The 13,761-nt window shown below is 37.4% G+C and overlaps 1 protein-coding gene across 1 annotated transcript in view; it reads right to left on the reverse strand.

Moving 5' to 3' along the window:
- Positions 1–5,743: 5,743 nt before the first annotated feature.
- The window catches only part of Matcap2 (microtubule associated tyrosine carboxypeptidase 2), a 52,451-nt gene continuing 44,433 nt past the window's right edge, over positions 5,744–13,761 (reverse strand). Inside the window, exons 6-7 of the mRNA XM_026387618.2 lie at positions 12,757–12,854; positions 5,744–7,172 (exon numbers count right to left, since the gene is read on the reverse strand). Of these exons, the coding sequence (XP_026243403.2) occupies positions 7,014–7,172; positions 12,757–12,854 (257 nt within the window). The 3' untranslated portion in view covers positions 5,744–7,013. The remainder of the gene's footprint in view (positions 7,173–12,756; positions 12,855–13,761) is intronic.

Raw genomic sequence — 13,761 nt, forward strand, 5'->3', positions numbered from 1 at the left:
GAGAATATCCTGTGGCTTCCTGCTTCCTGATGATGGAGGAGTAGCTGAGGTTGACCTGGGAGTTTGGTTGTAACCCCACAAACACTGGCTACAGAGAGCAGATGGCAGGAAGCCAGGCATGGCTGGGGCACAGGTGCAGCCTAGGTCAGCAAGGATAAAGCCTCAAAGGCAAAGGCAAGGTGCAATTGAAGGCACCTGGGGGCTCTGGATTTTGCTTCCCATGATGTCTCCCAGTTCGCCTTCCATCTCTTGAGGGGCCATTCTCTTTTTCTCTGCTCTGTATGCCTGGGTGGCCAGGCTGGGATTGCAAATGTGGAAATCTCAGTTCTGCCAGAGCAGGGAAGTTCAGAGGCCTGCTAGAGAGAGTGGCAGGCAAAAAGGGCATTGCCCTATCCCCAGAGAGTTTTGCTTTTGCCTGGAAAAGACTGACTTCTGCTTTCCAGGTAACCTGGGCAAGAGGGAGAAGGGGGGTACGATCCCAATGGGATTTCCCACCTCTTCCTGGTTTCTGAGTTTGGGGGTCAAACCACAAAGGGTACGCTTCACTTGGTGCTTTTAGTTCTGGGGGCACCTAATGGTGTTTGCTTAGCAGGACTAGTTTCAATCAATAATCACTGATAGAAGGCACGATGGCCTAAGTACTCTGCTGACTTCCATTATGATGAATTATTTAATTAAATGATCATTGTTGGGAGTGGGGAACATTAAGGATTCAAGTGTGATAAGGAGTACAGTTGGCAGGGTTGTGTGATTGTACTAGAACCAGCTATTTGAGAGAGCCCAAGGGAAGGGTGGCAGGATGCCAGCCCCAGGCCTGCTGTTTGTCATGCAGTAATTCTTTGCTTCAAGTTCTGAGACACTCTTGAGGTGAAATTTTAAAATAGGAATTTCAATAACGGCTTTACCGTTAACAGGCACCATCCAGTCCTGTGCACTGAGGGATCTTTTGAATTTTGAGGGTTGTAAATCCCCTCAATTCACTGACTCTAATAAAAGCCAAGGACAGGGAATTGGGAATCCAAGAACTATACCCTATATACAGACTTCCTGGGAGAAGGTCTTGGGCAATGTAAGATTTGCATTTCCTGGGGCCAGTGATTGTGGGGCAGAGGTTCTTCCCCTTGGTACATGACAGTAATCCCCTGAGGAGTTTTCTGCCATGTTGATTCTTAAGTCCTACCCAGAGCTTAATGATCAAGCCAGAACAGGCCTGGCCTGTGGCCCCACTGTGGCTGTCATTCAGTGATGTTGCCCTGAGGTTCACATTTTGAGAAGTACGGATGGGGGTGGGGGTTCAACAGAATGCCTAAAAATTTGGCTGAACCTACTATAAATAATACTAAAGAATAGAAACCCAGGAACTGAAGTGCCAAGAAGAAACATGGTGATTTACTTAGAATTGAGAGTAGCTTTCAATAGGTGGGTAGGGGATTCTTTCAGCAGCAAGGATAATAGTTACCACATTCTGTCAGAATCAGCTAGGAAAGCGAGTATGATGGCGCAGGCCTCTAATCCCAGCTCCTCAGGAGGCTGATGCAGGAGGATTGCAAGTATGTGGCCAGCCTAGCCAACTTAGACCCTGTTTAAAAATAAAGAACGAAAAGGGCTGGATATGAAACTTAGTGGTAGTGTGCTCCTAGGTTCAATCCCCAGTACTGGAAAAATAAAATAAAAAGGGCTGGTGATATACTTCAGTTTTAGAGCACCCCTGGCCCCCAGGACTCCCCACCCCCGCCAAAAGAAATCAGCTCAACAAGGCAGCCAAACGTGTAGGGACTGAAGCTGACAGATAACAGCAGATAATCATTATTACTGTGACTATTTTATGGTAAGTCTTGGGTTCTTGACTTCACTGTCCTAATGGAGCTGATACTGTAGATTTTTTTATTACTATAATTTCCAGGCAAGACTGGTGTTGAATAAAGCCTGTTTATCGAAATGGTAAGCAACTGGAACACTATAAATGTTTTGGACATCTTCTTCTTTCTGAACACACTCCTCTTCATTTACTTATCTGAACCCAAGTCACCAGAGAATTTAGCTGTCAGATCTTTCCACACCTGTCTCCTGGAGGGGTCTCAGGGGCCTGCTGGCAAGGAACAGTCAGTACATAAGAGGACCAGAACGGTGAGAAGCCAGCCTCAGCCCTACCTTGGTCACCAGCAGCTTCTAGATGGACCCTAGATATGGCAGAGGCCACAGCCTCCTTTCTCACCCTCAGTCTAGAGTATGATCCAGTTACATGTCTAACCCCTAGACTATATCAGGTGTTTGCAATTTCCAGTATTTTATTTGAAAACATTCCAAAGAGGTTTAAAGCATCTGAGGGCTGCATTGTTACTCCATTTGGTCTGGCAAAAACCAACAAGCTGTTGTTATCTAAGTAAGGTGGGGTTTCAGATTAGAAATTGTGAATTCTCTAGCCTTAACTATGATCCAGATACAGGGACTTTATAGTTTGTGGGACATTCTTAGGTGTTGAGCAGATATCTAGCTTTAGCCAGAGGATCTGATGACTTCCCCCAGTATCTCCTTCTCTGTCATTTCTCTGAAAGGGAAGAACTGGTTTTATTGAGATATGTAATTGTGGTGGTAACATAAATAGGATCTGAATTCCAAACATATATCCTGGAGTGTTATTGAAGATATTTCTTAAGACTAAACAGTAATTATACAGGGTATGTGTACTGTTTTTCAGCCCAAAACATCTCAAGGAATTTTATGACAAACTTGTCAGTGTGAATTTTAGATGGACAGTGGAGAAACCAGATTTTGGAATAGGGGCACAGGAGACTTTAGACTCATTCTTGAGTTCCTTACAGTGACATACAAATCTTCCACTCAACAGTTATTTTTGCTTGAAGTCATATATAGGTTGAGATTTAGCTACAAGGGTCAACTAGCAAGATCAAACATGTAGAGAGACCTCCAGCCAAACATAAATAAAATCCCAGAAGGAAGAGTGGGAAGAGAAGGGAGAAAGAAACGAGCTAGTGGTCCCTCTAGTGGAGAGCTGTGGAGTGGCACTCAAAAATGCATTGAAGAACTTTTTGCTAGTGCTCAGACTCACAGTCCTCCAGGCTGGGTGGGTTTACTTATAGGATCCAAGCTGTTTAATTTTCTTGGAGATATGGTAGTAATTAATTAGAAAAGTACTCTAAATATGATGGAAGTGCTTTTTTGTGATTCTGGGGATCGAATCCAAGGCCATGCAGATGCTAAGCAAGCCCTTTACCGCTAAGCTACATTCCCATCCCTGATAGAGGTATTTTAAAATGTCAAGAGAGCCAAATACCTGGTTCACCTAAATTTGAGATGTTTCACCTTAGGTAATTAATATTTGAATTTTGTTGTATGTATATGATGGCAGAAATTTTTAAGGTTTATCTCATCCCCAAGTTGGGGGGAAAAATTCTCCAGAGTACCACAATCTCTTGAAACTATTGTCCACTAATATCCCACCTATTCTTAAGGCTCTTCCACAAAGAGCTAAAAAGAATTGGTATTGAAACATCCTGGCGCCAGTGCTGAGGCATTAATTCCTTTAATACCTAGAGCCCGCTGACAAGGCTTTTCGAATTCAAAGACTAGTCATTTTCCGTTGATGGGTGAGGGCATCTGCACTCTTCTCCACGGTGCTCATCTTAAGGATAAGGTGCTGGCTCCTCTGGGCATCCAGGGTTGGTTTGTTTCTTTTTTGCAGTACTTCGAATGGAACCTAGGGCCTTGCACATGCTAGGCAATACTTTGCCACTGAATTCTACCCTGGCCCCATCCGACTTCTGATGTTGCTTTCATGGTCTACTCCACTCCTTCCTCTAGACTAAAGCACATCAGGCTTCCATACAAGCCTTGCAAAGAACAGTAATAAAATACTGTGAACAATTACCACTTTTCAAGTGATCTTTCTCTCTGCTTCAATTGCAGGAGTAGGCCTACTGCCTATAGCATACATTCTTTTGGTAGCACTTTTTGCGTACAGGCCTGGCTGTGCTGTAACCTGCTTCTGTCCTCTTCCTCACTGGACTGTGTCTTGTCTTCTTCACCAGAGGTTCTCTGGCACTCTGCACAGATCCTACTCCTCAACAGGTTCTGCATAAAACTCTACCAAATGAACAGGGTAGTAACTTGAAAAAATCTGTCCCTCTCCCCCTTTTCCCTTCTCTATACACCCCCTATATAAACTGAACTAATCAGGGGAAAGGTGGGCTGTGGCAAACATAATATTTCTTTGTAAGGAAAAACATCTTCTAGAAAACAAGATTTACTGACGTCTTTTTTCAATAATTATCACACAATAAAAAAAACAAGAATTGCCACAATAAAAAATATAATTAGATTTTCAAAGAACAGAAGTGTACATGCATACATATCCATATACTTCATTTGAGGACTTCAGTGCTACCTCTTTTTACTATAGATAGACACAAAATGCCCAAAGATATACAAAACAAACAATACAAATTTTAAGCACTTTTACAAAAGTGAAAATATAAAGAAATGAGGACTATGGATTTGTTTGCAAACCTTAATTTTACTTTAAATCCAACTGGTGTTAAAATGTAACAGTTTATCAAAATTTGTATTTGATCCAACTATATGTCAGAATTATAGTAGATAAAACTAATGAAATCTTAATTATCAATAGCCTATAGCAAATAACTATTACAATTAAAATTAATGCAATCTTTAACCAAGTACTGTTGATAATTTTCTGTTGAGTAAAACTTTTGTTTTAGGGAGCAAAACTGACCTTCCCTCTACTTCAAGAAAGAGAATTAATAAAGGTTTATTTAATCTTCAATCTCAACTTTTAAAGCTTAATGTTCTTCAACTATCTCTGCTAATTTGAAACTACTTTTGGTTCACTGCTAACTTAAAACTTTTTTAATCACTGTGATTTAAGGTCATTTTTGTCTGCAGAATGCTCATGTTTTCATCTCTATTCCAAAGCAATAAGGCAAGAAAGCAGTTCCTTTTCAAATCAGAGAGACTATCCACCTACTTTAAAATCCAGGGACTAGAAGTCCTGCATGTTATCCTTCCAATGGGAAATTAAGGCTGCTACAGTTTCCTTTGTATTTAAACTGTAAGATCAGCAGTGCCTGCAATGTTGAATTTACAAGCATTTGGGCTTACTTAAATCACGGGTCATAAATATTGCCATTTCTGTCTGTACTTATACTGTTTCACAAACACCCTCAATACATTTTCAGATGAAGTCAGAAAACACTACACAAAGCTGAAAGTACACACGACTCTTTTAACAAGGAGACAAACGCTTGAGGTGTTAAGAGTAAATTCCCAGTGTCTGATACGAGTTGGCACACTCTGCTGCCAGTGCTGCAAGCCTGTTGAACGGATGTGCAGGATATCTGGCAGCTAGCATGGCATGAAGCTGGGGAGGGGGGCTTTCAATGTTCCAAGAGGGTCTGGCCCTCTCCTGCCAAAGGTGAAATGCATGGCTTTGCAAGAAGCCCCAGGCACCAGCTACATATATCCTGTTTGCTGTAATATTCTTCTTTCAGACAAGCCCTTCCAGATATATGGAAGAGAAAAATCACATAACCTACTCTGTGAAAAATTTCCTAAAATCATTTTCCAGCATGAATGTGGACCAGGCTTTGCAGTATATATCTACTACTATTAGCACCATATTTTATCCTAAACTGAGGTAAAAATAAACTCTCAGACAGCTTTTGGTAGAAATCACAGTATCAATATTGATTGGGGTATTTATGGCAACATTATTTCTATTCATTACAATAAGTTGTATGAAGAACCATTTGAAACCAAGTGTGTATACGTATGTGTATACACACATACACACACACACACACACACAAATATATACTGAAACGGATCAATTACAAAGTTAAATATATAAGCCAATAGCAGGAGAAATATAGCAAAACAGAACTCCCATTTTTAAATTCAAACTATGTTATTATTGGTTGATGGAATCAAAGATTTTAATATTGATTGATACTGATTTGACATAAAATATTGATTTTTGCTAAGATTTTTATATTGAGCCAATATCACAGGTCTGGTTCATCAGATAAGAATGCCTAGAAATTTCATTTTTCAGAGCATGGTCAAGTTTACAAACAGCTTAGTCTATCTGTCTCTTCCTTGTTACATATTCCAAAAAAGGTAAGTGGCTTTTCCCTTCTCCAACTATTTTGATTTGTATAGACAAACAACTCTGGAGCTTTTATTAATTATTTATATAAAATTATGCAGAGGGAAAGACCTTAAAACTTTGCTAAATATTTAAAGGGGCACAATATTTCATCAAATGAGTCTACTCAAAGAGATATAACTAGATTAAAAAAAAAAAGGCAATTCTCAGAGGAGGGGCACATGGAGGTGTAGCTCAGTGGCAAAGCATATATGTATTGAGCATGTGTGAGGTCCTGGGTCCAATCCCCATTGCCACCACCAAAAAAGACTCAATTTAGTTCTTATAAACTGAGAAGATAAAACCATAGTGCATGGAATAAATAAAGGACTTAATGAAAACTTTTCAAATTGTTTTCTCCCCTCCATTTAACATTACTTAACATACAGGAGAAACAAGAAATCTTAGATATAGTTAGCCTTCTAGAGTGTCACAAACTAATTTTTCAAAGGAGAATAATATGACCTTGGAGTCAGCATGACACTGCCTGAAATTCACCTCTCTCCAGTTGGAGCTAGCCTCAGTGCTCAGTTTATTACTTGATTCAACCAACAGTCTCCAAAAACACTCAGCAGTAGTATTTTCATTTGACTCTGGTGAGATTCAGATGAAAATAAGAGTTAACTTTCCTCTGAAGCCTATAGAAACATTTTGGGGAAATAATTTAAGGTTTGTTTAACTTAAAAATTCAGCCAAATTCTGAAGACTATTCTTCAGAAAACTCAAGTAAAAACTCATTCTTCTTTTATAAATCTGTTGGTGCTAACTGCACCTAATTGGTAATATATATGGAGGTATAGCTGAACTATGTTTGCAAGAATGCTAATTACTATATGAGGTCTTTCAGTTCTCTGTCAGTCAGTTCATTCACTTCCATGATCTTCTCTAAGTGTTCCATATACCGGTCATAGTCTTGCAGGAAGTGAGGGACCCTCATGTTTTCAGTAACTGCCAATCCTTTTAAACGATCCACATCTTCATAAGAAACCTGAAATAAAGGGGCAATGTTAAAACACAACTAACTATAAGTTACGATTTGAAGATGAATTTTTTCCTGAAGTCTTAAATAGAAATATATAATCATTTGTCATATTACTTTAATAGCTGCAAAATACCAAGAATCAGTGGCTTACTTTTCTTTACTATGTTAAATAAAAATATATTTGTCTGCCCCCTCATACCACAATCATATTAAAAGAAGACTGAAAGTCAGTCAATATTTGATTTAACATTCTATTTTGGGCCTAAATCAGTTTGTCCAAAAATTTGATAACTTGGAGCTTGGGTTGTGGCTTAGTGGTAGAGCGATTGTCTAGCATGTGTGAGGTACTGGGTTTGATCCTCAGCACCACATAATAAATAAAAAATAAAATTATGTCCATCAACAACTAAAGATATAAAATAAAATTAAGAAACTAAGCCTTATATATGTATGAAAGAAACAAATCTCCTAAATTTAAATAAAAGAACAAAATAGTTATTAAATTAGAAGAATCAATACAATTATATATTGAATTCTTATTTCTTTATATTTAATTTGGGAAACATTGTGATTTGTGTTCTAGTTTCCTTTATTTTGAATTTAAATATTTTTTTAAAAATTGAATCTCTCCTAAATAAAAAGCAAAAATTTTTAATGGATATTTATGTCAGGGTTAGTGGTGAAACTTTTAAGTTCTATAAATTATCTGTTTATCTTTAAATTTCAAAACATGATTAATTTTAAATACTATGTTTTTTTTTTAACAATACTGGGGGGATGAACCCATTGAGCTACATCCCCAGCCTTTTTTTTTTCTTTTTAGAGAGAGAGAGAGAGAGAAAGAGAGAGAGAGAGAGAGAGAGAGAGAGAGAGAGAGAGAGAGAGAAGAGAGAGAGAGAATTTTTTATTATTTATTTTTCAGTTTCACAACATCTTTTTTTTTTTTTTATGTGGTGCTGAGGATCGAATCCAGTGCCCTGCGCATGCCAGGCGGGCACATTATGGCTTGAGCCCCATCCCCAGCCCCATCCCCAGCCTTTTTAATTTTTATTTTGAATCAGGACTTTGCTAAGTTACTGAGGCTAACCTTCAATTTGTAATTCTCCTTCCACAGCCTCCCAACTCATAGTACAGGCATATGCCTCTATTCCCGGCAAAATACTGTCTTATGATCAATGTTTTTCCAGATTCAGTAGGAAGACTTTTTAATTAAGAAATCATGTTCATATTGTATCTGTACTTCATTAGTATTTTAATGTTTTCATTGTTATTAAAAATTACTTAGTATTTATACACCTAAATGTAATGAAAATAGGTTTTCTGATATTGGTATGGTAATTCTGAAACCATTATGAATGTATGATAGGACAGAATGAGTAGATATATAGGCATACCTTGTTTTATTGCACTTCATAGTTTTTTTTTTTTTTAACAAATAGAAAGTTTATAGCAACACTGCACTGAGCAAACTTATTGGCAATATTTTTCTAACAGCATGCACTTACTTTGTGTCCATGTGTCACAATTGGTAATGTCTCACAGTATCTCAAACATGTTTATTATTATTCTATCATGGTGATCTGTGATCAATGATGTTTGATGTTATTATTCTGTTTTGTGGTACCAAAAACTGTGCTCATTTTTTTAAGATGGTGAACTTAATAAATGTCTATGTTCAGACTACTTCTCTAACCAGGCCACCACTCTCTCATCTCTCCCCCTCCTTAAGCTTCCAATTCCCTGAGACAATCAATATTCAAATTAGGCCAATTAATACCCTACAATGGCCTCTAGGTGAAAGTAGACCTTAAGAGAAAGGATGAGTCTACAGGCGTCTTATTATAAACCAAAAGCCAGAAATGATTAAGCATAGTATAAAAAGCATGTCAAAAGCCAAGACAGGCCTAAAGCTAGATCTCTTATGCCAAACAGCTAGCCAAGTTGTGAAGGAAAAGTTTATAGAAGGAAATTAAAAATGCCATTCCAGTGAACACATGAATGATAAGAAAGTAATACAGCCTTATTGTTGATATGAAAAATATTTTAGTGGTCTAGATAGAAGATGAAACCTGCCACAACATTCCCTTAAGCCAAACCCTGATCCAGAGCAAGGTCTTAACTCTCCTCAATTCCTTCAAGATTGACAGAGGTGAGGAAGCTGAAGAAGAAAAGTTTGAAGCTAACAGAAGTTGGTTCATGAGGTTTTGGAAAGAAGTCATCACCAGCACACTTAAGAATTCAGATAAAAATTAATTTTAAAAGAAGATTCAAGATGAAGCAAGCTATCCAGAAGATCTAGCTAGGAAAACTGGTGAAGTTGGTTATGTTAAACACCAGATTTTTCAACATAGACAAAACAGCCTTATGTTAGATAGTTCCACCTAGCATTTTCATAGATAGAGAGAAGTCAATGCCTGGCTTCAAAGCTTCAAAGTGTAGGCTGGCTCTCTTGTTTGGAGCTATTGTAGCTGGTGACTTTAAGTAGAAGTCAATTTACCATTCCAAAAGTACTAGGATCCTTAAGAATTATACTGAATCTACTCTTTCTATGTACTATAAATGGAACAACCAAGCCGAGATGACAGTATCTCTGTTTACAAAATGGTTTACTAAATATATGAAGCCCATGGTTGCAACCTACTGCTCATAAAAGATTCCTTTCATATATTATTACTTATTGACAATGACCTATTCACCCAAGAGTTCTGATGGAAATATACAAGTTTAATGCTGTTTTCATGTCTGCTAACATAGCATCCATTGTACACCCTATGATCAAGGAGTTAAATAATAAGACTTGTAAATTCAATGTACAAGTCTTATTATTTAAGAAGTACATTTTATAAGGCTGTATCTGTCATATATAGTGACTCCTCTCATGAATCTGAGCAAAGTAAACTGGAAATCTTCTGGAAAGGATTCACCATTCTACATATCATTAAAAACATTTGAGGTACATGGGAGGTCAAAATTTTAATACTAACAGGAGTTTGGAAGAAGCTGATTCCAACCCTCCTAGATGACTGAGGGCTCAAGACTCCAGTGCAGATGTAGTAGAAAAAGCAACAGAGCTCGAACTGGAAGTGGAGCCTGAGGATGTGACTGAATTGCTTCAATCTCATGATAAAACTTTAATGGACAAACAGTTGCTTATTATGTAAGAACAAAGCAAATGGTTTCCTCAGATGGAATCTACTGATGATGTTGTAAACACTGTTAAAATGACAACAAAGGATTTAGAATATCACATAATCTTTTTGATATTAAAAAAATGGGGTTTGAGAAGAGTCCAATTTCAAAAGAAGTTCTACTATGGGTAAAATGCTATCAAATGGCATTAAAAAAAGTCAATCAATGTGGCAATCCTCAATGCTGTCTTTATTTTAATAAATTTCCACAGCTACCCTACTTTCAATGTCCATCACCCTGATCAATCATCAGCCATCAATATCAAGGCAAGACCCTCCATCAGCAAAAAGATATGACTCACAGCAGGCTCAGATAATAGCATTTTTTTTTTAGCAACAGAATATTTTAAATTAAGGTATACACATTTTTTAGACATAACCCTACTCAGTTTAATGACTACCGTATAGCACAAACATAACTTTTGCCTTCATTGTGAAACCAAAACACTCTGTATGACTCACTTTACTGTGATACTCACTTTGTTGCGGTAGTCTGGAACCAATTGTGCAATATCTGAGATGCCTGTACTTATACTGGGGAATGAAGTTTTTTGTTTTTTTTTTTTTTTTTTTTTTTTTTTTTTTTTTTTTTTTTTTTTTTTTTTTAGAGAGAGTGTGAGAGTGAGAGACAGAGAGAGTTTTTTTTAATATCTATCTATTTAGTTAGTTAGTTAGTTTTCAGCGGACACAACATGGTTGTTTGTATGTGGTGCCGAGGATCGAACCCGGGCCGCACGCATGCCAGGCGAGCACGCTACCACTTGAGCCACATCCCCAGCCCCTGAAGTTCTTAATTTAAGGAAAAAAAGATGAAAATATGGAATGAGAGGAAATGTGAAAAAATTCGGTGAGGTCTGATTTGAATTGAAATGCCATATGATTTAAAAGAGTTATACAGGATTTGCTCATTGAAAATGCCATTATGTAAAAATGTGAGTGTGTAACAGATGTGATTCTGCAATTTATATTTGGGGTAAAAATGGGAGTTCAAAACCCAATTGAGTCAAATGTATGAAAGAAGATATATCATGAGCTCTGTAATGTTTTGAACAATCAATAAAAAAGAAAATGTCTAGAAGCAACAGCACCCCATTGCAAGACCAGACCTGGTGCTCAGAGCTTATTTTCTATATACCATTACCTACTAAAAGTAAGCAATATTTCCTTGAAATGGCTAATCTCAGATTTGGGTAAGAAGTACATAAAATAGGCCCAGAATATTTTACTTTGCCAGAAAACATGGAGACATTAAGAAAAAAAGGAGCAGTCATGAAAGAGTTGAATAAAAATATAAATCCACTACTATTAAAAGGGGGGGGGGCTGGGGATGTGGCTCAAGCGGTAGCGCGCTCGCCTGGTATGCATGCGGCCCGGTTCGATCCTCAGCACTACATACAAACAAAGATGTTGTGTCCACCGAAAACTAAAACATAAATATTAAAAATTCTTTTAAAAAAAGGGGGGGGGAATAAAAGAAGAAATATAAGAAAATTAGATCTCTATTTCATTATTGGTATAATAACTGGGCAAAGATCATCTATAGATATTAACACCATTCCTTAAAAGGTTGTTAGAGAACAGCCTATTAACAGATATTGCCCCAAAGTTGACTTATTTATACCATGGGAGAAAGGTTTCTTTACAATGGAAAGACCTGGTAGTCACTAACTTACTCAGGTGATTAAACACAGAATCACCAGTAAAAGTGCAAAACTACGTGTGCTTTCTATGTGATGCAATGGAAAATACACAGATCACTTACGCAGTATCCTTGACAAAGAGGTTTACTATAATCTTATCAAGAGGAAACAATCTAATAATCTAAACTGTAGGATTTCTCAAGAAAGAACACTGTCCTGAATTATTCAAAATGTCATGAAAATACAAAAAGAATGGAGTGGGTGGACTATTCTACATTTAAAAAGATGAAAGACTATAACCAAAAGCAATGAATAATTCTTGATCCAATCCTGGATCACAAAAAGAGCTACAGGAATATATTAGAGACAATTAAGAAAATTTGAAGTGGACTATATTTTAAGTGCTATATTGAATCAATGAAGAATTTCTTTGAAAAATTGTATGGTCATGCCACAGAATATCCTTGTCCTTAAGAGATATTACAGGGAAAGTGTTACAGCTGTAGCTTACTTTAAAATGCTTTTAGAAAGGGATGCTTATAAGAAACTTCTTTTCAGAAAAAAACTGATATAAAAATAAAACTACACATATTCCCAAATTTTCTATTCCTTTATTTCTTACTTCCCGTCTGTTGTCACATAAAGAAAATTTACTCCAATAATAAAGTAAAAACAGTTTGAATTTGAGTCTCATTTAATCATAAGATGAAACTAGAATAAATGCTGACCCAGTATGTTTGGTGATATGTGATCTTTACTTACCTTCCCCAGGGCAGTGAGTAGATGAAAGTCTATGGAGTCTCTGTATCGAAGGATTTGAAGAATTCCATCTAAGTATACCTGGTCTTTACTGAAACATCCTGAAGGAACCAGAATAATATTTACTTTCTTTTTTTTTTTTATTGGTCGTTCATAACATTACATAGTTCTTAATACATCATATTACACGGTTTGATTCAAGTGGATTATGAACTCCCGCTTTTACCCCGTATATAAATTGCTGTATCACATCAGTTACCCTTCCATTGATTGACATATTGCCTTTCTAGTGTCTGATGTATTCTGCTGTCTGTCCTATTGTCTACTATCCCCCCTCCCCTTCCCTCCCCTCTCCTCCCCTTTTCTCTCTCTACCCCTTCTACTGTAAATCATGTCTTCCATTTGTATTCTCTTGACTTACCCCTCCTTACCTCTTATATGACATTTTGTATAACCCTGAGGATCGCCTTGCATTTCCATGCAATTTCCCTTCTCACTCCCTTTCCCTCCCACCTCTCATCCCTGTTTACTGTAAATATTCTTCTCAAGCTCTTCGTCCCTACCCTGTCCTTGTTTACACCCCTTATATCAAAGGAGTCATTTGGTATTTGTTTTTTAAAGATTGACTAGCTTCACTTAGCATAATCTGCTCTAATGCCATCCATTTCCCTCCAAATTCTATGATTTTGTCATTTTTTAATGCAGAGTAACACTCCATAGTGTATAAATGCCACATTTTTTTTATCCATTCATCTATTGAAGGGCATCTAGGCTGGTTCCACAGTCTTGCTATCGTGAATTGAGCTGCTATGAACATCGATGTAGCAGTGTCCCTGTAGCATGCTCTTGTTAGGGCTTTAGGGAATAGACCGAGAAGGGGAATAGCTGGGTCAAATGGTGGTTCCATTCCCAGCTTTCCGAGAAATCTCCATACTGCTTTCCAAATTGGCTGCACCAATTTGCAGTCCCACCAGCAATGAACAAGAGTGCCCTTTTCCCCACATCCTC

This window comes from Urocitellus parryii, chromosome 3 (assembly GCF_045843805.1).
Source record: "Urocitellus parryii isolate mUroPar1 chromosome 3, mUroPar1.hap1, whole genome shotgun sequence".
NCBI lineage: Eukaryota > Metazoa > Chordata > Mammalia > Rodentia > Sciuridae > Urocitellus > Urocitellus parryii.